The sequence below is a fragment of the Nyctereutes procyonoides genome, unplaced genomic scaffold (genome assembly GCF_905146905.1).
Source record: "Nyctereutes procyonoides isolate TBG_1078 unplaced genomic scaffold, NYPRO_anot_genome, whole genome shotgun sequence".
Taxonomy (NCBI): domain Eukaryota; kingdom Metazoa; phylum Chordata; class Mammalia; order Carnivora; family Canidae; genus Nyctereutes; species Nyctereutes procyonoides.
The window spans coordinates 18,820,206-18,847,830 of NW_026575020.1; the positions used below are offsets into that span (position 1 = coordinate 18,820,206).

At 46.2% G+C, this 27,625-nt stretch overlaps 1 protein-coding gene across 2 annotated transcripts in view; it reads left to right on the top strand.

The window, feature by feature from the left end:
* AATF (apoptosis antagonizing transcription factor) overlaps positions 1-10,940 on the top strand; it is a 104,971-nt gene extending 94,031 nt beyond the window's left edge. Inside the window, exon 12 of one of the 2 annotated variants that reach the window (XM_055333051.1) lies at positions 10,582-10,940. In XM_055333051.1, the coding sequence (XP_055189026.1) occupies positions 10,582-10,645 (64 nt within the window). In that variant the 3' untranslated portion in view covers positions 10,646-10,940. Of the gene's footprint in view, positions 1-3,267; positions 3,935-10,581 lie in introns of those variants that run through there. The other variant, XM_055333060.1, reaches the window with a different exon arrangement.
* The last annotated feature ends 16,685 nt before the right edge of the window (positions 10,941-27,625 follow it).

Here is a 27,625-nt window from a genome sequence, read left to right on the forward strand (position 1 = left end):
AAGACAGATGAACAAGTTTTTGCCTCTTTTACTCCAGTCTCCAAGTCATCTAACTCTTAATATCCTTTCTCTTGCTCCCCTAGCACTTTGTACCCATCTAGGCCACAAAGTGCATTGCCCCCTAGGTCATGCCCTAATTAGCTGTGGGTTGTCTCCTAGTCCAAACATGGCCGTGTTGGAAGATCCCCAGAAATGAAAGTCCAGCTCTGTGACTTCTCATTCCCAACCCTTTACTTACAGTTTGTGAGGTCATTTTTATGGAGGATGAACCTTGGGCAAAGATCTTTCAAAAACACTTTTGTTTTTTCTATCACTTCCAAAACTACCTATCATAAACTTTGTGTTCTGTAGGAGGTTTCCTCCTGTCCATCTTGGCTGTGAGATCTACCCTGAGTCTGGTTTCTGGTGGCCGTCCTACAAGTTATTACTGTGGAAACACAGAGAATATAGACAGGGCTCTGTGATGACCAGTTACAGCTCTCAGTCAGGGTTTTGGACTGCTTTCAGGATTTGTGTGGTTTAAGAAGAAAACAGTGTGGAATGGATTCTGTGTGTGCATTAGCAAGACATAATAGTCCCTGGTTACCTTTTGTTATTTTTAGTGTTGGTAGTAGGTGTCAAACCAAAAAAAAAAAAAAAAAAAAAAAAAGGATATTTAGATAAAGGGCATCGCCTCTTGGTACCTTGAGTCCAGGGTGCCGGGAAGCACTGCATTTGTAATGGGAAGCTATTACTAACTACCCTGGAAATGAGGTCTTGAATGAGCCATAACCACACCTTGTGTTTTATCCATTGTCTCCCTCTGGGGAGCAGAACACTTTATAAACATTAACTCTTTTACCCTCTGGGCACCTCCACTTAAAAGGTAAATAAGACTGAAGGCTCTTTCTTCTCCAATATAGATGAGGCAGCATCAGCCCGGTGAGGAAAATTACTTGATCAGAGGCAGGGGAGGCGCGGGTGGCCTGAGGTGCTTGGAGTCCCTGCAGTGGCCCTGGACGGCATGGTGGCCGCTGATGCCTGGGAGCCCGCCACTCTGTGTGGTTCCCCTTTCTGCTCCGCAGGCCGGTGGGGGTTGGGCCTTTGTCTCACGTGGAATGTGAAATGCCGCAGAGACGTGCGATTGTTCTTCAGTGCTTTGTGCTTCTTTATGAGAAAGAAGAAATCGATACACATTTTCTCCTACACGCACTGGGCAGCACTCCCGCCTCCTCGCCTGCCTCCCAGCCTTACAGGGGAAGCGCAGCTATGCAACAGAACAGATTCCACCAGCTTCCGGGGGCAGAGATGCAAACTACTCCTTTTGTACTTAGCAGTGAGGCTTTTTAAAACCAGTCTTCTAGCTGGCCAAGGTCATCAGACTGCTGGCTTCAGTGACTGGTTGGTGAACCAGGTTGGGGGAGACCACCAAGAGGCTACTGGGTCCCCGTCACTACTCCTGGGGGAAAGTTTACACGGCAAATGTCTGGGACAAACATTTTTTTCTCAATTACCAGTTTATAGAGAAGAGGAAGAAGTTCTTTGAAGGATACTATTAAAAAACAAGGAAGACTGACAGATGGAGGGCATCAGTTTTCATTCTGTCAATTAATAAAAGTAAACTGTCCAAGCCAGAGCTCTGTCTCAGGGTGTGTTTTATCTTTGAATCAGAAAATGTGGTATGGATACCTATACCTCTGCAGCTTCCTGCCATTAAGCAGTTAGGTGTGGGACATGAATGACCAAGAATTCGCTGCCATTGTTAATAGATGGTAGTTTAGGTGACAGCGAGCTTAGCCTTGCAGGGCCAGAGGGTGCAGTGCCTAGGTGAGGGGGTCAGAGCCCTGGAGATTGTTAGAGCCTAGAGCCGGAGGCATGGATGAGATTGCTAGGGGTGGGTGAGAGAGGCAAGAGAGGATGGCCAAGAACCGAAGCTAGGAGAAGGTCTAAGCTAGGAGAAGGTCTAAGCTAGGAGAAGGTCTGCAGTCCCTATTGGCTGGAGGAATATGAAAAAGACAAAGAGGGAGGAGGAGCAAAGGAGAGGCAAGATCCTTGTACCCCAGGGCGGGGAGTGTCAGGACTTAGGGGTCAGCCACCAGGCACCTTGCCCCAGGACCTACTGGTACCTTACACCCCACCTTCCCCACCCTCTCCACCCTCCCCACCCTCCGGTAGGAGCAGGGCAGGGTTGGTGCCTGGTGTTTGCCAGCTCAGTGGTTGCTGCTTTGTTTGGAGCGGTACTGGGCTTTCTAGTTAAGTATGATCCTGGGCTGATTACCAGAAGCCCTAGAAAGCCTTGCTGAAACTCTGTGGGTTGCCAGTAAACACCTTCACTAATTTCCATGTGCTTTGAACCCCAAAAGAAGGAGTTAACCTGGGGCTGAGAGATGCAGCACATGCCCCCGCCCTCCCACCCCCAGCCCTGGGTCACGGGGCAGCAGCCTTGATAGGGACACAAATGTAACTCGTGTGTCAGCCTCCCCTTCAGTGAGGTCGGAGGAAGTGATTCACGTCTAAGCAGTGAAGCATCCCCAGGCTTTTAACAGGAGCTGTTAGAGGGGCTGCTGTTTGAACAAGGGGCTTCATCTTCCTGAAGCCAGCAGTCACAAAACCGTAAACATAACACCGGCCAACTCTATTGCCAGGATCGTGGTGGCTTGACGTTAATATTAAACATCTCCAGCAAGGCGGAGAGCTCTGCAGCCCAGCCACAGAATAAAAATAAATAAAAATAAAGAGAAAACCCTGCTAAAAGCGGTGAGATGATTTGTCGTCTTTCCTTAGCGAGGCCATTTGTCTTCTCTCGCATCAAATCTGTTATAAAACAGTCAAACTGTGAAAGTGGAAATCATCCCAGGAATATGGAATATTAATGCACAGAAAAGGAGGCAACATCCCTTTTGTCTAGAGTGCCAGGGTTCCCCCCCCCACACTATTCTTTTTTTTTTTTTTTTGATAGTCCAACAAGGTAAATTATTTTTCTTTAAAAGAATTTGAAAGACTTATAGCCTACTACTAGGGATGACAGAAGTTTCGAGTATTTTTCTCCCTTTGTTCAAGTGAAGTGAACATAGCTGACTTGGGAACCCAGGAAGGAGCCCAAGTGAGGAGCCCAGTGCAGCTTCGACCCTCGCTCTGTGCCTCCCTGGCCCTCTGCCCTCTCCTTCCTTTTCCAAGCCTCTCAGTTCCTTTGTTTGGGCCCTCAACCTGCTCCTCTGAACATTTATAAATCTGTCTGATCTTTAGGAGACAGGCCAGAGGCCACATGTCACCGTCTGTAATTTAAAGCTGCAGGGCTAAAAGCATCGGCAGAGGTTTGAAGGACCTAGTTCTGACCTGACCAAAAGAGCGACTTGGAACAGACCTTCTAGAGTCTCCTTCAAGCACGGGGAGGATGGCGATGAGAACAGACACACTAGGTAATTTATGGGCCCAGTTTGCTGGGAGCCATGCCACTGACCGAGTCCTTACAATCACGTCGTGCACTGCCACCTCGTGGCCTACTCGGGCGGCTGCTGGGAGACCTGCCTTGTCTCCAGATTCAGGTAATTAGTGATGGATGTGGGCATCCTCGGAGTCCTGCCTGCTACTTTGCTACTTGATTCTGTCAAGAAACGAGGTTGCTTCCTTTTCTTTTTATCTCATCTCTTGGAGGTGGGGGGTGTCGGGTTTTGCTATGGAACTGTGATGAGATTTCAAGAAGGGAGCCTGTGATTCACTTTTCATTGCTAGGGGATGTTGGGAGGAGAGTGAGGGTGAGTTAAGTGCTGACCTTCTGGCTACATTGAGGAATCTTAAGTTTTCTACTGTCGTAGTTTCTGTATGTTGTCCTGTCTCCTTATACGAGCTGCATGTATGTCTTCGTTGGCTTGCGTCCTCAACAGTACAGTCTCAGACAGGTTCCAACACGAACCTCAGCCTCTGATACTATTGCTGTGACGTGCTAGGGTTTACCCTCCACCACAGCCCCTGAAGAGCCTGGAGCAGTTGCTTGCCATTTGGATCAATATATTTCCCCTGTTAGGTCACAGAAGCATGTCTCCAACACATTTCTCTCACCTGTAAAGTCATTGATACAGAATAGAATGGATTTGGGTCGGAGGAAGCAGGAGTAATAAAAGATGAAGGTACCATTTTGTGTCTCATGTTTTAGGGAGCTGAGCACAAAGCATTTAGAGGGTCAGGGTCTGGAGGATCCCTTTATTTGGGTCATTGGTATGTGTCAAGTAATCATTGACAAGATACCTTGTTCGATCACTATTGGGAAGAGAGCTGAAGCTCCATGAAGGCAGGGGAAGTGCGGGCTGAGAACGGAGGAGGGAGTAAAGCCCTGTCCTGCCAGCTTGGGACCAACCAGTCTGTACCAGGCATGTCAGGATTGGCCTGGAGGGCAGGAGGGCCTTACCGTCGTCGGGAGAGCCCCAGGCCTCGTCATGGCATGGAGGAACTGTTTCTTTTCCCCTAGCAAAGAACAAGTTTAGTTAGGAGAAAACCTCAGATAATCAAAATGCTGGGGTAGGGAAGAGCAATCGGTTTTGTCACTCTCTCAGCTTTGGCGGGTCAGGGGCCCGTGGGCGGCAGTCACACAATAGCATGGTTGGGTTCAGCCTTAGGAGGAACCTTCCCATGTCTCCCCTGATGGAGTGGGCCGATTGTCCTGGACACATGTATTGGGTTGGTTCACCTTCCCGACCCTGCGTCTGCTATTGTCATGCACATCCTGGCGGCCCTCCACAAAGCCTATCGAAGTTCACATGGGTATTCAGACAGGTGTTGGGCATGTGTCATGCATCTGTGTTATATTTTGAGGCAGGGACCACATCTGATTGTGTTTATAAGCTTCCACAGCTCTAGTGATTACGTTGTTCTCAGAACACAAATGTGGAAAAAGGCAGACATCCGAAACATCACCAGTGATTTTCCTGAGCACATGTCTGTCACCCATCACCCTGCTGGTCAGTGTGAATTTCTGTTCGGCTGCTCCTATACCAACCCCTCAGGATTCGGATTCGATCAGGATTTTGCTGGTTGGAACCCTCTGTCTCTTGTTCCCTTTGTGTGCTTCCTCATCTTTTATCCTTAAATGGCCACACAAGGGTTTGAACGAAGTGGAAGCAGATGCTGCGCCACTTCTGTGTGCACCCAGGGTCCTCGGGGTGCATGTAGAGAGGGAGAGGGTGGAACGAAGGAAGGGTCATGACATGTTCTGGGATGTGGCTTGTGTATTTTGGAAAGAGCCCCCCCCACACACACACACCATGAGGCAACAAATGAACAATTTCAAATTAATCAAGGGCAAATTATGTGTATAATTTTAATCAGGAAAGCAGCAGTATTGTCTCTGCTGGCACATTGGGAAGACTGGCTCAGGACTCCTGCATGTCAGACTCACTCAGAGAACACAGCGTGCTTGGGGAGTTGTGCAGGTTTCTTCAGGGAGCAGTGGCATGCTGCTTTCTTTCCTCCCTGTGCCTGCCTCTGGCCACAGGGCCAGATAGGTAGAGCTTGGGGTTTCCAGCCCCAAGTCAGAGGGATGCAGCATTCTGGAGCACAGCCAGCACAGTTCCTCCCAGAGCCCAATGCTGCAGGCTACTGACCTAGCAAATTGAGCAAACTGCCCCACGCAGATCATGTGCGGGTCTCCCGTGCCCCTTTGTGCCAACTGCCCACACGGCATAGAAGACCCTGGAGTACGTTGCGGTCAGCGGGAAGTCCACATGGAAGACTGAAGGAAAAGCCCTGGGCTGCACACACCTGGGGCCTCGGTCTTACACGCATGCTGCCCCCACCTCACGCCTCACCCACCACTCAGGTGATCACACTCTACTGCTCCACAGCTGTGGTACTTTGCGTCTCCTCAGAAGAGTCGTGTCATAAATAAGCCAAATCCTAACACACACACACACACACACACACACACACACACACACACACACACACACACACACACATTGTCTTTATGGAAAATGGCCGCTAATCCATGATCATTTTTTTTCCAGAAACAGGTTTTATGATAATATAGTAAAAATATTAAATTAGAAAATGCCTCACTAAGGGTTATAAAACCTTACTACACTAGAGATAGGTAATTATCCCCTCTACAGCCTAAATGACAGTTTAAAAGAAATAAAAATGTTAGTGCTCATTACTTGCTTTTGTAGGTTGCAATAAAGGGTAAGTTAAATTTTAATTCAAGGAAGGGCCCCTGCTATCGACCTTCTACCTTAGGTCCATGTCTTGTTAATTACTCCGTAGGTTATTCTCCTGCATGATATGGACATTAATACATTTTCCACAGTGGACATTCCCACTGGCCATCGAGGCTGGGAGTGTGGGGGAAGGCGTTTCAACTCAGCGGTTCAAATCTTGATTCTTGAAGTGATGGGGAGCAGGAATTATGTTTTTTTTTTTTTAAACCAAGTTCATTATGCATAGCCTTAAGGGGACCTCAAGTATTAAACTATACACTTACCCTAGAGAATCAGATGGAGACAAGGTTAACCTGAAGGATTGATAGTTGAGCTTCTCTGCATGGCTAAATCCCGGTTAGGAAAGAGGCTGCAGGGAAAATGTTCCGTGCGGCAGAAGGCAGTCTGACCCGCCGTCCCGTGGTGCTTTATTACTGAGTTTTATTTTTAGTTTTGTTTTCCTTGGGATGGGGAAAGGGATGTGGACATGTGCCTTTTCTTGGAAGATGCTCTTATCTTTCCCTCAGCACTGGCCCCACACCACATGCCTGTGTGGGTCTGGGGATGACGCAGTGCTCCCCATCTCAGAGCCCTCACGCTGGGGTGTGTGTGCCAAGACTCCCCAAGGGGGAAGCAGATACACATTTTGGGAGCATCAATTTCCAGATGTGTACTCTTTCCCCAAGTGGGACTGCTGGAGAATGCACCTGGGCTGGAGAATGCACCAGGTCTCTGGTCTCACCTGTCACCCTTGTCCTCCCATCTGCTATTTGGCCCACCCAAGCCCCTCCTCTCTCCAACGTGGAGGTTTCCCAGCCCCAGGCACCAAGCAAGAGCGTAGCTCACAGTACTGATGCAGGGATTGAGGATGGAGAGTAATAAGTCCCTGTGAGTCAAAGGGTTCCAGGTCTTTATTTTCAACAAAATTGCAGGAGAACCTAATTGAACTGTCAGCTGGCAGATCATTAAAATCAGTTTTTGGTGGTAGGTAAATATATGATTTGGGGCAAGGGGCATATAATTCAGAAGGAATCAAAAGAATCAGGTGATGTTGCTGTAACAAAACTCCCCTGTCCCCTTCTACTTGTTGACGTGACAATGTTTCTCTGCACTTGTGTCTGCAAAAACCAACAGACAGGAATACACTGGATACTGAGTGCTCTTGCATTCTGGCTATAAATACCATTTACCACGGGTCCATGACACGCCCCATCCATATCATGAAGACATGCAGTTCTAGGACCATTTTACACAGTTTTATTGTACTGTTGTCCTATATATTGTTTTTATAGAATAGTAAATGTGTAATAATAACACAATCTGGAAGTACTTTTTTAATTACTTAGGGCCTGATGGTGTCAAGAAATTAAAACATTTTTGTTTCAACTTCTGAAATTTCAAAGTGTCAATTTACATACTTTTTGTGGCCAAGAAGTATAATAGGGTGATCAATAAAAGACTTTGAAGCATAAAACAATTAGGACAGAAATCTGTAGGGAAAAATCAAATGGAAATACAAGTTTAAAAAGGAGAGAATGCTGTGAAATTTCCAAGTTAAAGAGTATGTTTATGTGTTATTTAAATGAATGATGGGTATCAAGACAGTATGGCACATACATTCCATTGGGTGCATTACAAAAGAAATGTAAGAGTTTTATTCCAAAAGTTAGTATTCACAATATTCTGGTAATTATGTCCTTTGTAACTATTTATTGAGAAAAATTCTGTATGTAAGGGGGCTGCATGGCTCTGTAAAACTCTCGCAGATGTTCAGACAGACTCGGGGCCCGGTCCTGGCCCTCACACACCCCAAGTGGCCAGGGTGTTCCCCAGCCCGGGGGGTCATGTCCTGCTGCACAGAACCTTGGTGGGGGGGGGTTTGAAGGGGGGCAGGGGGTGCTTCATTATGTTACTGGGGGGGCAGGGTCTGAAACAGCTGGGTAGAGCAGGAAATGGGAAGTCAGTTTGAGGCCACCACCTGATTCGTGGTTAGCAATGGTAAGAGTGGAACAGGTGGTGGGGCCTCGAGGAGCAGGGGAAGTTGAGATGCTGGGAGGGTAGAGGCGGCCACTGGATGCTGGCAGTGGCTGAGGGAGACACGGAGCTGCAATCACACAGGAGGTTTCGATTGGAATAATCTCTCACTCTTAGTCTCTGTCTCTCAAACTATTTGAAGATCCCAGACCCCTCAGCCTTCCAGGTTGCTCTGCCACGAACAGCTGCATATGTTTGTCAGCTTTGTCCACCTGAGTGTGAAATGATGTTCTGTGAAAACATGGGTTTCAGCATTTCACTCTGTGCTGCTGACACGTGAACCCTGCTGCGGCCAAGTAACTGCTGCCTGGGCCCCGCACTTCCTGGGGTTGCTGGGGCGGCAGTGATGGGGTCTGTGCGGGCCGGGGACAGGGCTAGTGGGATGGCTGGGCCACTCATCAGCCCGCACGGCCCTAAATCCATCCTGTCCTTTCTGCCGTGGCCGCTCTTCCCTCTGGGCTGTTTCAGTTTGTGTGTTGAAATGACTAAAGATTCTGGTACTATGTGGCAAATAGGCCACGGTGTGGTCCCTGGGAGCCTGCGCTGGGCACCTCTCTCCTTTATGTGATGGAGCTGGTGATCTGGAAGCCGCTGCCTCTGGAAGAAGTGAGGCTGCCTGCCTCTCATTCACATCTGGTCAGAAGCGCCTTCCATCCAGCCTGTGCTCGAAGGCTGGCCCGGGCTGGCAGGTGGGCGGGTGTGCAGCTGTGCAAAGCTGAGAAACAAAAGACAGAGCAGAGCTCCCAGTGGCCCCTGTCTGTAGGCCTCAGAGCTGGTCGGACTCAGGTGAGTCCAAACCACGTGCCTTCAAAAGCAGTAAGTCTCCACTGATCCCCTATCACCCAGAGTGCGGCTGCTGGCAAATTCTTGGGTAAAATCCCTTTGCCTGCCCTGTGGTCCCCTGCATGATAGAGTCAGGCTGCATTTTGGGCTACTACAATTTCTTCTTTAGGATTTTTCCTTTAAAAAAAAGGGGGGGGGGATCCCTGGGTGGCGCAGCGGTTTGGCGCCTGCCTTTGGCCCAGGGCGTGATCCTGGAGACTTGGGATCAAATCCCACGTTGGGCTCCCGGTGCATGGAGCCTGCTTCTCCCTCTGCCTATGTCTCTGCCTCTCTCTCTCTCTCTCTCTCTCTCTCTCTCTCTGTGTGACTATCATAAATAAATAAAAAATTAAAAAAAAAAAGATTTTGGGCAGCCCCGGTGGCTCAGCTGTTTAGCGCCACCTTCGGTCCAGGGCCTGATCCTGGAGACCCGGGATCGAATCCCGCATCGGGCTCCCTGCATGGAGCCTGCTTCTCCCTCTGCCTGTTTCTCTGCCTCACTCTCTCTCTCTCTCTGTGTTCTCTCATGAATGAGTGAATAAAATCTTTAAAAAAAAAAAAAGATTTCATTCATTCATTCATTCATTCATTCATTCATTCAAGACACAGAGAGGCAGGGTCATTCCCTGGCTGGCACATGTCCGTAGCTCTGTGTGCCTGGCCTCCCTCCGGGAGGGTTGGTGGCCCAACCTTGACACAGAGTGCAGCCATGGATCACCTGCCTTGGCTGGCCATGTTTCCTCCGAGGTTCACTGTGCTCCTCTGATTGCCGCAGGGAGAACCTGCTCTCTGTCCACAGGGGAAAGTGTTTGGGAGCTCCAGTGGCAGGAGGGACCCTGCTCCACCCCTTAGATTTCCAGGCCTTGATAGAGGACTTTGGCCAGGTGCTTGTGTGTGTGTCACATTTGACAGCAAAAACCGAGGTTGGAAGGGATACTTTATTTTCAGGGACCCAAGACCCTGGCATACTATCATTTTCTAAATTTCGAAGCCCAGCTCTACAAATAAATTAGCCAATCAAATTATTTATTAGATTGAAAATAGATAAAAGGAGCCAGGAGAGTGGGGAGGAACCTTGGTTCTCCCACCAAACAGCTGCATGTGTGATAGTAATTGGAATCTTGTTGCTGGGTCATTTTCATTGTTTTTCAAGTACTGCCAAGTCCAAGAAAATGTATGAAAACTAAATCATATCCCCCTACATCCCATGTCTGATTGAATCCTCCTCGTCGTGCAGCGGTCTCATACATCCTATTAAAATATTCAATCTTGTTTTCTTACTTGAAGAGCCTGTCTGTAAAGGGCAAACTTATAGAAAACTCATTCCCGGAAGACAGGTATCCAGCCACACCGGACTATTTACATATTTTACTATTTGATTGACTGCTTCTCAGTTCTTTCTTTCTTTGTATTTGTGAGTAAGGGGGTGGGGTGCATTTTTAATTACATGGCTGTGTTGGCCATTGAACCGAATGGGACATTTCCTGTCTTCTCAGTTCTTGTTGAACCTTGAAAAGGTAACTAGTGTGTTTACCAGTTTGTTTTCTTTGTCTTCTAGGACAGAGTTGTATCGATCTCTTTTTGGGCAGCTCCACCCTCCTGATCAAGGCCCAAGGGACTGACCGCGCCTGCTGCTCTGGCTACAGGCTTGAGGCGGGGCCTCCAGACACAAGGATACACGTAGACATATGGACACGCCACGTGGCCCCTTGCCCAGCCCCAAATGCAGGAAGGTGTCAGCCCACAGCGTTGGACTAGTTGGCAAGTCCTAGAAAGGTGTGGGGTTCAGAGTATGTGCCTAATACATCCCAGGAAGCCTGGAAACAAGTGTGCATGTTCACCATGCTGCAGCCTGCCAGGGACCCGCACCCCATGTTCATTCACTGTCCCAAATAAAGGGTGTTGTTGGTACAGCCACTGCCACTGCGTGTGATGTCTTAAGCAGCATGGACTAAGGCAGCTTTAGAGCTCTGGTGGGGTGACAGGTTTGTTGGGAGAGCTTTCACTTTCTTTCTAGTCAAACGGCCTCCTCCTACAATACAAAAGTTCACAGAAGCCAGGATGCTGGCTGGATTACATTTGGTGATGGATCATGGCTCCAAGGAGCAGGGAATCCCCAAAAACCTATGAACTCTGCCCAGGAGACTTTGTAACTTGGAGGCATTTGCTGATTTGTTGCAAATAGATCCCTGACCTTTTTTTGGTTTGTTTCCTCTTCCCCATAGATTCTTCCAGAGTCCTTTTCCAGTCTCACCATTCCCAAATCACTTTATTGAGATTAGCTCTGGTGTAAATCTAGCAGGAGGAAATGATTCACTTGTTTTCCATCCAGAGGTCAAAAGCTGGAAATTAAATCCCCATAAGGGGGATTTATTGGCCTGCTGTGGTCAATATGCAATGAAGATTATCTTGCATAAGTAATGTGTGCGTACCGGCATTCTCAACTGACCACCCCACAGCTCCTTTACCCACATCTTTATGTAGAACTGTGGAATTAGAGAAGAAATGCACATTCTAGGAACTGTGTGTACTTGTGGTGCATAACTCGTCACTTTTGTTAACGTCAGGTTCTGATACTGTTTGGAAATGTCAAAACCAAGTGACAGATTTCGGTGCCCGGGAATCCCACGTATCGTGCAGTGTTGGTGTCTGGGCACCCTGCACAGTGCCTACCGGCTGGGCTCCAGATGAAGTGAGTCCTGCACATAATCCACGTCACAGTTTAGTGTGAACATCAGAGTGTCTTCTGAGCTCAGGATGGGGCAGACAGTGGTGGGGAAGGAGGGTTTTTCCAGCTCACATTAATTGGACCTTGGCACATGGTGATTTGTTTCTCTTGTCTCAGTACTTACCTCTTGGGCTTGACTGTTGGGGAAATGTTTCATTTTCAGCATGTCCCAGCTACCCAAAAAATCAATCAACGGGGACAGAGTTTCCCCCAAATCTACTCCCTTCAAAATGATCACTTTTTAAAATAGAGAACATCCAATCCCGTCCACCTAGCCGGAGGAGTGCAAATCATGCTCCTTCAAATAGCAATAAGTAATTAATACTGAACTTGTGGTGACTGACACTAACCTCTGTTTCCTAAAGAGATCAAATCTTTGTCACAGTCACTCCTGACCTGATGAAGAAAAAGATTTAAACAGGTACTTCAAGATATTTGGAGTCCAACGTGTTTAATTAAAACAAATTAAAGTCAGGAGAGAGGAGAAAGAACAGAGAATTTTCAGAAAGAGAGGCTTACATTTTAAAATTCAGAAGACCACCCTCCTTCCAGCCAAGAATAAATTGGAAACTATTTTAATTGACACGGATACTGCAATTCAACTCTTACTAGAAAGACAGATTAGTTGATTGATTTGCATTTTAATAAAACTAATACTTTACATTTTGGTAGCTAATGCTGATTTTCAAATGAGGTGAGAACTGTTATCACGGGTTTCCATCCAGGGCCCTTTTTCAGTGTTGACTGAAGCATTCCTCCCTTTTGTGTGGAGTTTGCTTATTTTCTTTTTGCCCAGCTGACTACTGCACACAGACACTCCTAAGCCACCAGAACTGCGAGGAAGCTTGAAGGCTCGGCTCACTGGCGCGCCCTCCCCTCAGGACAGAGGACAGAGGCTGCTTTCTTGCTTTAGGTTATTTCACACTAACAACTACAGAGAAGTAGAAGGAACAAATAAAAATAAGTCTCCGCTGATCCCCTACCAGCCAGAAATACCCACTTCTCATTATTCGCCGTTCGGTATTCCTGTGCGGGCGCCATGAGCTGGAGTAGCCCCGCGTCTTCTTGGGGGGCAGGGGGGGGGACTTGGTTTTTACTTCAGACTATTTGAAATTTTCTACTCACCCTTTTAAAAACAATGAAAACAAAACATCTGTGCAGCCACACCACCCCCTCCACAGGACACCCACACACCACCCGTTGGGAACCACTGGTACGTACACAGTGTTTTGCATTTTCATATTAATAGTGCAGTAAAGGAGGGGCGCCTGGCTGGCTCAGTCAGGGGGGCGTGCGACTCTTGATCTCGGGGTTGTGAGTTTGAGCCTCACGTTGGGTGTAGAGATTACTTAAGATCTTTAGGGGCGCCTGGATGGGCAGTGGGTTAAGCATCCTACTCTTGATTTCAGCTCAGGCCGTGATCTCGGGGTCTTGGACTCCAGCCCCGTGTCCACCCCGCACTTAGCAGGGATTGCTTGAGATTCTCTCCCACTGCTCTCCTCTCACTTGAGCTCTCTTTCTAAAATACATAAGTTTTTTTAAATTTTTATTTTATTTTATTTTTTTTTAAAGATTTTATTTATTCATGAAAGACACAGAGGAGAGACAGAGGCAGAGACAGGCAGAGGAAGAAGCAGGCTCCATGCAGGGAGCCTGATGTGGGACTTGATCCCAGGTCTCCAGGATCATGCCCTGGGCTGAAGGCAAGTGTTAAAGCGCTGAGCCACCCAGGGATTCCCAGTCTTTTTTTTTTTTTTTAATTAAAATATTTAAAAAATAGTATAGTAAAAGATGACTTCCATGTTTTTACAGATGCCATCTAAGTCATTTAATTGCTAATCATTCCATTTGGGGCATGTATCTTCAGCACTTAGCCAAATTCCCCATAGTTGAACATTTAATTGTTAGACAATTATTTGCTATTCTGAATAATGTTACAGTCTAATACTTCTGCATAAAGCTTGTTTTTTGTCTTTTCAAATAACTTTTTTTCTTGGCATATATTTTGAGGAGTTAAGTGATCCAAGGAAGAGTCCAACTCTTTTGATGGCCCTTGATTCATATTATGGAGGCTTATTTTAGCTTCCTATTCACTCCTCACCCCCCTTAGGCCGGGCCATTCCACCACAAAAGGTGTGGAGTGGCAGAAAGGAGGCTGGCCTAGGAGCCTGATCCTGGGATTTTATTTCTTGCCCCCGAGGGAACCCTGCAAATCAGATCCTCCTCTGGGAGGATTAAAGAGCTGCCGCCTATAATGTGTTTGGAGATGCTCCCATGAAAGATGGCAGATAAATCGAAAGTGACGCCGTCGGGATGCCTGGGTGGCTCAGCAGTTGAGCTTTTGCCTTTGGCTCAGGGTGTGATGCCAGGGTCCTGGGATGAGTCCCACATCGGGCTCCCCGTAGGGAGCCTGCTTCTCCCTCTGCCTGTGTCTCTGCATCTCTCATGAATAAATAAATAAAATCTTAAAAAAAAAAAGAGTGACACGTCATCTCCCTCCTCGTCATCTCCCTCCTGGGCTGGCCCTCCCTCCTGGGCTGGCCGCATATCCTTTTCCTGGCTGCTGGCTCGCATATCATTTGCTCTCCACTCTCCCCTCCAGTTTTCAGGCTCTTGCTGTCTTCCATGCCTACATCCTGCGGGTACCTCTGGTGTGGGTGTGCATTCCTCCCTGCTGTGCCATCCGGTCTTTGGTGCACAGCCATTCTCTCTGGGTGTCAGCATCCAGGAACATCATCCGAAAACCTGGGAACCCCCAGAACCCCTAGAACCCGGTGGAAAGTTGGCTCCGAGCAGTTCAGCCCACTCTGCTTCTCCAGCTTAGAAACACAGCTTCCTTTTAGAGGTTGGTTCTCTGGGTCCCGTGCACTTTGCCAAGACTTCTCTTACTTCGACTTTACCTCTTCCCATTTCATCCAGACGGACCTGAGTTCGAGGCACAGAATGAATCCAAATGTGACATTTGTCATAAGCCTTGCACATGCTCCCCCGGACGCAGCGGTCACTGTGCACCTGGGATGCGGTGATGCCAAGATCCAAGGCTCCCTGGGCTGGACTCACGAGCGAGGGAGCCACGTGTCTCAGCAAAACTTGGCAGACAAGCCGAGGTAAAGGAGGCCAGGAGGCCGGGAAGCCTGAGGCTGCGGGTGCAGAAATGGTGGGGGGCTTCCCAGCAGGGGGCAGACGCCCCAACACTGCTGCCCTGTGTTCTCCTGCTTAATAAAGGCAAATACAAGCAGTGAGCCTCGTCTCAAGCAAATGAACCCCGTTTTTTACATCTGAGTCTTTTTACTTTTTAAATTTATGTACGTGCTAGTGTAGCGGGGCAGTTGTGGAGGAATTAAATTAAGCTTGCCTTAGTCATTTTTTTTAAAGCTCATCTACCTCATTTTCTTTATATCTTCGCTTTCTCTTTTTGCGTAACCCCTCAAAATAATTGCCAGCAGTTTGGCAAGTTCATTAATTCTCTCTCAAGTCCGGGGCCCCCGTGTCACCCTGCTGATTTGTATGTAGCTGGTTTGTCCACAGCTGTCCTGACCAGTGTCCCAGTGGCGCCCCTCACCTGACTCGGGGTTCCCTCTGGCCCTCGCCGCAGGTCTGCCTCTAGGGTCCTGCTGCAGCAGCATTTATATTCCTGAGAAGTTTGCTGCTTTTATTCCCACCCCCACCCCACCCCCCACCCCCGCCCCTTCAGGGTTCTAGTTCATTTGTCAAGGTCAAGGACAACTGAGCTCTCGGGAAAGAAAATTCCAAGAGTGTAAAACAGAACAAAAAACAACCAACCAGCTACCAATAATCCCTCATCATTGATAGGGTAGGAAAAGAATACAAGGCCCCCAGTAGGCATGGGACAGTGACACACAGGTCCCCGCCAGCCCTCCTCCCGCCCGCCTTCCTGTTTGTGCGTGAGTTGTCCTTCCCCAAGGTGGGGGGCTTCTGGGCTCGCCGAGGGCCGAGACTGGGGGACACAGCTTAGTCCAGGAGTGGGTCTGGGCGACGTTCTGAGTAAAGCGCAGATGGGAATGAAAGAATCCTGGCCTGGAGACGTGCTAGGGTTTGACCTTGAGGACGCTGGTTAGACTGCGGGCCTCAGGCTCCTACTTAGTCAGATGAGGCTCAGCCAAGCACTTGCAAGGCAGCTGCATCTCCGGAACAGCAGCTGCGTAGACCCGGGTTTAGCACAGGCCCAGGGACGCCGCTCAGGTCCCCTAACACAGATGATGTCGGCCCCCCTCAGCCAGGCACCGGTGGAAGCTGAGCCAAGGGCTGTTGGGGCAGGTGCCCCGGGCTGGGTGCCTGGCTGCTCCCCTGCTCTGGGGAGTTCCGCATGCTCCAGCTTGGGTCCGACCACACCCCCTACGCCCCCCCCCCCCCCGCCCTGCAGACCTGCGTGTGTGAAGGAGGTCGCAGGCACCCCCAGGAGCCCCAGGAGCCCCAGGAGCCGGGCTCCGAGCTCCTTTCCAGGCTGGGCGCTACTCCCCACGGCCCCGTTGGCGCCCGGTGAGCGCTCAGCCTGGCAGGAGGGCAGCGGCCGTGGTTGGCGGCGCGTCCTCCGCCTCCGCCTGCCCGGGCTTCGTGGGCCTCGTGGGCAGGGGCGGCCGAGGCGGCTCCCACAGCAGTGAGCCCTCGGCTCGGGCTCTGCTCCTCCACAGCCGGGGCGGCCCCTCCCCTCTCCCGCGGGGAGTCTGCAGGGCCCAGGAGAAGCCTCTTCCAACCCCAGGTGTGTCCAGAACATCTAGACCAGTGCTGTCCGATAGAACCTTCTGGGCCCGTGGGGCTATCTGTGCTATTTGCACACCCTAGTCAGTAGCCGCGCGTGGCTCCGGGCGCTCGCAATGCGGCTAATGCTTCTGTACGGGAGAGCTCAGGCCTAGACAGCACCTCCCAACCGCTGGCCCCGGCCGGCAAACAGCAGCAGCGAAAACGGCGCCGCGGCCCGGGGCTGGCAGGTATGCGAGCAGAAGGGCCTGCTTGAGACTTCGGGCTGGCGGCGCTGTGACCTGGGCTACGAAGGAGGGGTGGCTTCCTGCCTGGGTGCCCAGGGTGGCCGAGGGGCGACCCTCCTCCTGAGGGGTCAGGCTCGAACAGACTCCCCGCCGCCTTCGACTTAGTCTCGGGTTTGACTCTGTGCCCTTAACGGCGTAGCGCACTGCACTTGGTTTCAAGAGCTGAATGTAAGGCGACTGCGGAACACTTCAAATGTGATAACTCCGAGTTCACATTGTTTGAGGAGATAAGCAGCAAGGAGCAGGTGCTTTTGAATTTACTTATCAGCGGTTTAGCAGGCTCCGCGGCCTCACCCCCCGCCGGGCACTGTGATGTTCTCGGAGGATCTGGGGAAGGAAGGCTTCCTGCAGGTCCAGCCACCGTGTCCTGTGCTGACCCCGCTGGTGAGGTCAGGCCTTTGTTCCTGGCAGGGGTGGGGGGTGGGGGGGTGGCCGTGGCCCAGGTGTGTGTGGGTTGGTGGGAGGGGAGCTCCTGGCTGCCCCCTGGGGACCAGGCTGTGACCCTGACCAGCGCCTCAAGCCTTTGGAGCCCTGTGGAGGGGGTGCATTTTAAAGTCACATCCTGCTCTTCCTGAAGGAGGGAAAGAGGGGACAAAAGGCAGCCCTAGTTCTCCATTATATAATTAAATGGAGAGTTTCCTTCCTGAAGGAGCAAAAAGAGGCCAAGGACAGCCTAATTGAAACCTCTGGATTGCTTCTCCGAGAGCGGCCCGAGCACGTGGGCCGAGGTAGCTCACCACCTCTGGCTGGCAGGGCGCCCTGGCCAGCGGGGGGGATGGTCTGTTTGGCCTGGGAGCCTCCCCTTGGTTTCCCGTTAGGAGAGGCCCCGGGGAGCCCACGCCGACGGAGCTGGCCCTGGCCCTCCTGTCGTCCTGGGGGGGTCTGCCGCTCCCGGTGTCAGTGGCACACGGTCCCGCCACGACACAGCTTGGGGCCGTCGCCAGTGCGCGCCTCTCTCCAGCCAGGCCGGCTCTTCCCAAGTTGTTCGTTTCCAGATCAGTGATGGTAAATAGTGATGTTTTATTAATTGCAGATATGGCTGCTAATTAGAACCCAGGCGCGTGCTCTCTCTACCTGTTTATACACTTGCTCCAGAGTGGAAGGACTTTCTCATTTCTCCTTCCCTACTCCCCCCACCCACCCCCAGATGAGAATTTCAACTTTAAGACAAACAACTTCATTTACAAGTGTGTCTCTAATTAGCTGCAGAATTAGGAAAGCTGAGTTTTCCCCCATAGATCGGCTAAACCCTCGAGGGAGACTAGTGGAATAGAGAGAATCGCATTTCCAATTATTTTGTTGAATTGCTAATTTAGTTATTGTGCCTGGTGTAATTGTGATGGGTATTGGGTGTGCAATTCAATTTGTTTTAAATATTTGTGGGAAGGCTGATCAGTAATGGAGCTGACCTATTTTGTGGCCCAAATTGAGAAAAAAAAGACTAAAACACAACAGCCACAAAGATATAGTTTGTTTCCATTTTTATTTTGATCTCTCTCATCCCTCTTAAGACCATTGATGCAACAAAAGGATTAAATTAAAAGATGACAGCACTTTGATCTTCTCCCTTTGAAAGCTTAACTGTCCTTGGTAGTTTAATATGCAGATATTTTAGGGTAGAGTTTTAGATGCATTGCTGGAGTGGAGGACTTTCCGCCTCCCATGGCCGCACGTCTGTGTGTGCCTAGCCGCGGTTTGGGTGTGTGACTTTTGAGTAGTGAGGAAAGTAGTAGAGGTGGTGCCTGCAGCAAACAGGGCAAAGCCGTCCCAGCTCCGGGCAGAAGCCCGCTGCGGAGCCCGTGTGGTGAGGGGCCGGGGGCGGGATCCCGAGCCAGGCGGCACTTGCCCAGTGCTCCACCGGCCAGGCACCCAGCTGCCGCGTGGGGGGTGGCGCTGAGTCCAGGTGCAGCTCCTTGCTGGCCAGGCTGCGTCTTGCTTGGTCAGGGTCCTCCCACCACTCAGCCAGCGCCTGACCCGAGGGAGCGTCTGTGGTGTCATACTGCCCACGGGCCTGGAGCAGGGCTGTGGCTTGTTGGCAAGAACACATAGGGCTCCGCGGGGACCCGAGGCCGCAAAAACTGTGCAGGACCCCCAAACCGTGCCCCGTTACTGTGAAATTTGTGGGCAAGTACCAGATAGTTACGGTCAAGGTTGCTAGCCGGTGGCAAAGCCCCTCACCCCTGGCGGCAGGCTTTCTTGGGCACGGGCTAGCGTTTGGTTGGCCTAGACCAGACGGTGGCAGACCAGAGTAGATTTTGAGGAATGGGTCATAGAAGCATCAGGTATAAGGACTTGGATCCTAAAAGGATCGTTTTGTGACTCAGAAAAGTGCTAGGGTCAATTTATGTGTTGAGCTGCCAAATAGAAGCTTAGACTTCAAGATTCGTCTGTGGGAGCTCACGGGGGCCTGCAGAAGGTGCTCCAGACACAGGTGATCTTGCTTCTCTGGTCACAAGATGTGGAGGAGCTGGGTCCTGTGGGAGGACAGGCAGGAAGCCGGCACTCGGTCCCGCAATGCCATGACTGCACCTGGGGTGTCTGGGAGGATCCATTGCTCCTCATCCCTGCTAATAACTTGCTTATTGTCTGTCTGAGGATTCTAGCCATTCTAGAAAGCAATGGACTCTTGTGGCCTAAATTTATATTTCCCTAATGACTGACTAATGATGTGGGACAGCTATCATGTGTTTATTAGCCACTCATAGATCTACCTTCCTTGGTGAAATGTCTATTCAAATCTTTTGCTCATTTTTATTGTTTTTTGAAGACATATATTTTATTTTATTTTTAAACATTTTATTTATTTATTCATAGAGACACACAGAGAGAGAGAGACAGAGACACAGGCAGAGGGAGAAGCAGGCTCCATGCAGGGAGGTGATGTGGGACTCGATCCCCAGTCTCCGGGATCACGCCCTGGGCTGGAGGTGGTGCTAAACCCGCTGAGCCACCAGGGCTGCCCCTGAAGACATATATTTTAGAAAGAGAGTGTGGGAACAGGGGAAGGGTGAGAAGGGGGGTAGAGGGACAAGCAGACTCCTGACGGCAAGGCTCAATCTTACAACCCTAAGATCATGACCTGAGCTGAAATCAAGAGTCAGGTGTTTAAGCAACTGAGCCACCCAGGTGCCCCTCTTTTGCTCATTTTTAATTGAGTTGCTTGTCTTATTGTATTATAAGAATTCTTTATATATTGTAAATACAAATCCTTTATCAGATAAAAGACTTGCAAAATATTTTCTCCCAGAATCATTTTGCTAGTGTTTCTATTTCTTAATGCTGTCTTTTGAGTCACAAATGTTTTTAATTTTGATGGTGTAATTTATCAATTTTTTCTCTTATGGGTTGTATTTTTGGGGTCATATCTATGAAATCTTTGCCCAACCCAGGTCACAAAAATTTTCTCTATTCTCTTTCAGAAGTTTAATATAGACATTTAGGTCTATAATCCACCCTGAGTTAGTTTTTGCCTATGGTGTGAGGGCCTAAAAATACAATTTTGTGAATGCATTTCCACTTGTCCCAGTACCATTGGTTGAACAAGACTATTTCTCCCCCATTGAATTGCCTTGATTCCTTTGTCAAAAATCAGTGGACCACAAATGAGAGGATTTATTTCTAGACTCTTGATTTTGTTCCATTCCATTTGCCTGTTTTGATACAGGTGGAAGTTTTGAAAATGGATGGTTTAAGTCTGCCAAATCAAAATTGTTTTGGCTATTCTCGGTCCTTTACAATTCCATATAAATTTCAGTATAAATTTGTTAGTATCTATAAAAATGCTTAATGGGATTTTGATAGGGATTACGTTGACTCTATAGATCAAGTTAGGGAGAATTGCGATCTTAATAACATTGAGTCTTCCAATCCGTGAACATGGAATGTCTCTTCATTTATTTATTTTCAATTTCTCTTAGCAGTGTTTTATAATTTTCAGTATATAAATCCTGTACTTCTTTTGTTAAATTTCTTCATTAGTATTCTATCATTATTGATGCTATTGTCAATGCATATTTCTATAGTTTCATTTTTGGATCCCTTCTTGCTGGTATACAGAAAGACAGTTGATTTGTGTGTGTGTGTGTATGTGTGTGTATTGATCTTGTACCCTGTGACTTTACTGAATACGTTTATTCTAGTTTCTAAAAACCCATTCTTCACATAGGATCATACCGTCTGTGAATACATAATTTTAATTCTGGGACACTTGGGTGGCTCAGTGGTTGAGCATCTGCCTTTGGCTCAGGGCATGGTCCTGGGGTCCTGGGATCAAGTCCCGCATTGGGCTTCCTGCAGGGAGACTGCTTCTCCCTCTGCCTATGTCTCTGCCTCTCTCTCTCTGTGTCTCTCATGAATAAATGAAAAATCTTTTTAAAAAAGTTTTAATTCTTTCTTTTCAATCTACAAGCCTATAATATTTATTTATTTAGCAATTATTGCACTGGCTAGAACCTCCAGTATGATGCTCAATAGAATGGCGAGTCAACATTCTTGCTTTGTTTTTTATTTTAGGAGGGAAAAGTAGTCAATCTTTCACCATTAAATATGATGTTAGTTTGGATTTTTTTTTATAGATGCCCTTTATCAGGTTGAGGAAATTCCTTTCTTTTCATAATTTGTTGAGAATTTTTGTTTAGAATGGATGTTGGATTTTACCAAATGTTTTTCTGCACCTTTTGAGATGACCAGGTGGCTTTTGTTCTTTATTCTATTAGGGTATGTTCCATTAATTGATTTGGATGTTAAACTAACTTGGCACTCCTGGGACAAATCCCACTTGGCTATGATGTATAATTTTTTTTGTACTATGATGCTGGATTTGGTGTGCCAATATTTGCTAAGGATTTTTGCATCCATGTTCATGAGGATATTGGTGCACAGTTTTCCTTTCTTGTGATGTCTTTGTTTGCCTTGGTGTCAGAATAATACTGGCTTCAGAGAATGAATTAGAAAATGTTTTCTGTTTTCTGAAAGAGTTTGTGGAAGATTGTTATTTCTTCTTTTAGATATTTGATAATAGGGCAGCCCGGGTGGCTCAGCAGTTTAATACCGCCTTGGGTCCAGGGCCTGATCCTGGAGACCCGGGATCAAGTCCCACATCAGGTTCCCTGCATGGAGCCTGCGCTGCCTCTCTCTCTCTCTGTCTCTCATGAATGAATAAATAAAATCTTTAAAAAAATTTGATATTTGATAATAAAATTCATCAGTGAAGCCTTCCAGGACTGGGCTTTTCCTTGTGGGAAGATTTTTATTTATTAACCTGGTTTCTTCACTTGTTATAGGTCTATTAAGATTTTCTATTTCTTCTCCAGTCAGTTTTTGTAAATGATGTCTTTCTAGGCATTTATTAATTTTATTTAAGTTGTCTTGCTGGTATAAAGTTGTTTATAATATTCCTTTATAATTATTTTAATTTCAGAAAGGTTCCTAGCAAAATCTCTTTCATTCTTGATTTTGGAAATTTGTGTCTTCTCCTTGTCTGTCAATTTTGTTGATATTTTCAAATAACCGACTTTTGGTTTTATTAATTTTTATTTATTGCTTTTTAATTTTCTGTTTCATTAGTTACCAGTCTCATCTTTATTTTTTACTCCAATCTGCTTGCTTTGGGTTTAGTTTGTCCTTTATTCCCCTAGTTTTTTAGGATGAAAGTTTAAGTTATTGATTAAAACCTGTTACTATTGACTTATCTATTTTTTCTTTCATTTACTTCTGTCACTTTTTAAGATAAATAATCAGGGATCCCTGGGTGGCGCAGCGGTTTGGCGTCTGCCTTTGGCCCAGGGCGCGATCCTGGAGACCCGGGATCGAGTCCCACGTCGGGCTCCCGGTGCATGGAGCCTGCTTCTCCCTCTGCCTGTGTCTCTGCCTCTCTCTCTCTCACTGTGTGCCTATCATAAATAAATAAAAATTAAAAAAAAAGATAAATAATCATGATTCTTTATTCAAATTTATTGTGGCCTCACAATAAATCTCCTGATTTCTCCTGTAAGTTCACTCTCCGTAATGTTCATTATGTCCAGGATGCTGGCCTCTAGGTGCTGCAACCCTCCTGGTTTGACCAGGACATTTCCATGGCTTAAAATTTTTTTTTAAATTTTAATTGGAGTAGAGTGGACATATATTAAATTAGTTTCAGGTGTACACACAGCGATTCAGTAATTATATACATTATTAAATGCTTACCATAATAAGTGTATTACAACATTATTGTCTATATTCCCTATGCTATGCTCTTTATCCTCATGACTAATTTTTTAAATGGAAGTTTGTACCTCTTAATCCTTTTCACCCATTTTACCCACCCCTCCACCCACCCCCCCACTTCTGTCAAATTTTGCTTTACATATTCGGTTGCTGTTTTTAAGTGTGTATACATTAATAATTATTTATTTGGGGGGGAAGAGAGAGAGAGTGGGGGAGAGGCAGAGGGAGAGGGAGAATCTCAAATAGACTCCCCTCTGAGTGCAGAGCTGGACATGAGGCTTGATCTCATGACCCTGAGATTATAATCTAAACTGAAATTAAGAGTTGGATGCCTGAGTGAGCCACCCAGGTGCCTCAATTTATGTGTTTGAATCTAAAGTTTGTTTCTTATAGACTACAGAGAACTGGATTTTGTTTTTTATCTAGTTTGGCAGTCTCTGCCTTTTGATGAGTTAGTCCTTCCAAATCCAAGTAATTAAAGATAAGGATTTTGTCCTTTTGTTCCTTGTTTACTGCCTTCTTTTGTGTTAGGAAGCAATTTTAATTCCACTGTTATTGTTTTTACCATGTATTCTTTTTAAAAAATTATGGTAAAGTTATATAAAATTTATATCTTAACTATTTTAAAATGTGCATTTCATTAGTGTTAAGAATATCCTGGATTGCCTGGCTGCTCAGTCAGGAGTGCATGCAACTTTTGATCTTGGGGTCATGAGTTCAAGACCAACATTTGGCTAACTTAAAAAAAGAGGAATAGTCCCACTGTTGTGCAACAGATCACCAAAACTTTTTCATCAGCAAGGTTCATCCATGTTGTAGCATGCATCAAGATCCACGTAATAGGTTTTCTGTATAATACTCCATTGTATGTATGTATTGCATTTTGTTTATCCATTCATCAGTCAGTGGACATTTGGGTTGATTCCATATATTGACCAATGTGAATAATGCTGCTATGAATATAAATGTGCAATATCTCTTCAAGACTTTTAATTTTTAAAATCTTTTTAAAAAAATTTTATGTAGGGCAGCCCCAGTGGCCCAGCAGTTTAGCGCCGCCTTCAGCCCAGGGCGTTTATTCATGAGAGACACAGAGAGAGGGAGGGAGGGAGAGAGAGAGAGAGAGAGAGAGAGAGAGAGGCTGAGACACAGGCAGAGAAAGAAGCAGGCTCCATGCCGGGAGCCTAACGTGGGACTAGATCCCAGGACCCTGGGATCATGACCTGAGCCGAAGGTAGACGCTCAACCACTGAGCCACCCAGGTGTCCCTCTTCAAGACTTTTATTTATTTAATTTATTTATAAATAAGATTTATTTATTTATTTTATTTAAAGATTTTATTTATTTATGAAAGACACAGAGAGAGGCAGAGACACAGGCAGAGGGAGAAGCAGGCTCCATGCAGGGAGCCCGATGTGGGACTTGATCCTGAGACTCTGGGATCATGCCCTGAGCCAAAGGCAGACGCTCAACTGGTGAGCCATCCAGGCATCCCTCTTAAAGACTTTTAATTCTTTTGAATATATACCTAGATTTGAGATTGTTGGATCATATGGTAATTCTATTTTTAATTTTTTTGAGGGACTGCCATACTGTTTTCCATAGTGGCTGCACCTTTTACAATTTCACCAACGGTTTACAAGGATTCTAATTTCTCCACATCCTCACCAATATTGCTTTCTATTTTGTTTTTTGTTTGTTTGTTTGTTTTTTGTTTTGATAGAAGCTATCCTAATGATTGTGAGGTGATATCTCATTGTGGTTTGTTTTGTATTTCTCTAATCATTAGTGATGTTGAGCATCTTATCTTTTTTTTTTTTTTTAGAGATTTTATTTATTTATTCATGAGACACACACACAGAGACAGAGAGAGAGAGAGAGAGAGAGAGAGAGAGAGAGGCAGACACAGGCAGAGGGACAGGCTCCATGCAAGGAGCCCGATGTGGGACTCAATCCTGGGACTCTAGGATCACACCCTGGGCCAAAGGCAGGTGCTAAACCACTAAGCCAGCCAGGGATCTCTGTTAGGGATTTTATTAAACATGAGCTAAATGTATTTCAAGAATTCTAAATGAGCTTTGTCCTAAGATTCTACATAAATGAATTCTATACCTATGGTTTACATTGTATTCATCAAATTCTGTTACATGCTAGGTCTATAAAATATATTCAATTATTTGCATTTAAAACTTCATCAGAATAACTTTATATTTCTCTACTGGTCTTTGTGAATACTTTAATACTCATTTCCATTGTGTAAATGAAAAGCCAGCTTATCATTTGGTTATATGCAAGATTCATAAAATTTTATTGCTGAAATAACATCATTTCTAAATTTCCTTCTTCAATGCACTGTTAGCTTCTGTTGAAGAACTAACATTCTCTCACAAGACTTTATTTTTTATGTAATCTCTACACCCAATGTGAGCTTAAACTCACAACCCTGAGATGAAGAGTCACATGTTCCATCAGCTGAGCCAACCAGGTGCCCCTCATCTTTGTTTTAAGGATGGTTTTGCTGAATATAGGATTCTTGCTTGACAGTTCCTTTTTTTTTTTCTTCTACTACTTTGAATATATCAGCCCACTGCCTTCTGGCTTTCGTCGCTGTTGTCATTTGGCTTTTGTTTTGTTGTTCCTCTATATGTGATGAGTTTTAGATCCTTTCAAGATTTTCTCTTTGTATTTCAATGGATTGGCTATAATAGATCTACATATAGCTCTCTTTGTGTTTATTCTCCTTGGGAATTATTGAGCTTCTTGGATCTACAGATTGTTGTCCATCATATTTGGGCAATTTTTAGCCATTATATCTTCAAATGTTTTTTTCTGCCCCCTTTTCTCTCTTCTCTGCTTCTGGCATTCTCACCACACATAAATTGGCATACCTGATGTTTCCTGGGTCTCTGAGGCTCTGTCTTTCACATTGGATGATTTCTATTGCTCTATCTTCAAATTTATTTATTTTTAAAGATTTTATTTATTTATTCATTAGAGACACACACACACACACAGAGAAGTAGAGGTACAGGCAGAGGGAGAAGCAGGCTCCATGGAGGCAGCCTGATCTGGGACTTGATCCTGGGATTCCAGGATCACGTCCTGTGCCAAAGGTGGGCGCTAAACCGCTGAGCTACCCAGGCGACCCCTATCTTCAAATTTATAGAGTCCTCCTTCTGCCTTCTTGAATCTACTGTTTAGTCCCACTAGCTAATTCTCCTTTTGTTGCTGTAATTTTCAACTTTAGATTTTTAAAAATTGTGGTAAATATATGTAACATAAGCTTTACCATTTTAACAGTTTTTAAGTGTACAGTTTAGTGGCATTAAGTATATTCACATTGTTATGCAACCAGCCCCACTATCCATCTCCAGAACTTTTTTGTTATCCCAAACTGAAACCCTGTACCCATAAAAGGATAACTCCCCATTTTCTCCTCCTTTCAGCCTCTGGTAAGCAATATTCTACTTTGTCTCTGTGAATTTGATAATTCTAGTTATTTTATATAAGTGGAATTATACAATATTTCCTGTTTAGTGTTTGGAATAATGTGTCATTTAGCATAAATGTCTTCAAGGTTTTATTTCTATTATAGCATATATCAGAATTTTATTCAAAATTTACTTTAACAAAAAAAAACAAAATTTACTTTAACAATTTCTATAATAGCCAATTTAAAGTCTTTTTTCTGCTAGGTTCAACATCTGGACTTACACAGAAACAGTTTCTATTGTCTATTTTTTGTTTCTTCTGAACTGAAGATAGATTATGCTTTCCTATTTGAATGTCTTGTAGTTTTTTCTTGAAAATTATACATTTTTTATAATATAGCAACTACGGATTCTGATTTTTCTCCCCAAAGGCTTTTTTTTTTTTTTGGCTTTAATAACTTGACTAAATCTGTGCATTGTTTCCTATGTGGAATGAAGATGCTGATGTCTCTGTTCAGTTTTTCTTTTGAAAAATTCTTATTTTGGGGGCACCTGAATGATTCAGTTGGTTAAGTGTCTGACTTTGGCTCAGGTCATGATCTCAGTGTCCTGGGATGGAGCCCCACAGTGCACCCCCTGCTCAGTGGGGAGTCTGCTTGTTCTCCCTCTATCACTCCCCCTGCTTGTTTTTGTCTCTTAAAGTCTGAAAAATTCTTGTTTTCATTTTTTTAAATATTTTGTTTATTTGTGAGAGACAGAGATGCAGAGACATAGGCAGAGAGAGCCCACTGGGGCACTTGTTCCCAGGACCCCAGGATCATTTACTGAGCTGAAGGCAGATGCTCAACCATTGAGCCACCCAGGTGTTATTTTTTTAAATTTATTTTTAAGTAAGCTTTATATACCCCATGTGGGGCTCAAACTCATGACCCTGAGATCAAAACTTACAAGCTCCTCTGACTGAGCTGGTCAAATGCCCTACTTGTTCTTACTTTTAACCCTAGCTTCATAGGTATCACTCTTGTGACTAATGGTCAACCAAAGGTTTGGGCAGATGTTGTACTCAAAGACCTTGTGCTGCTAAGGCTTCACCTTCTATTGATTGCGCGCATGCGTGCATGTGTGTGTGTGTGTGTGTGTGTGTGTGTGTGTAAGCATATTAAAAATTTTGGCAGATTTTTAGTCTGCTCTGGCTTTTCCTTTCTTTTTTAATTTTTATTAATTTATGAT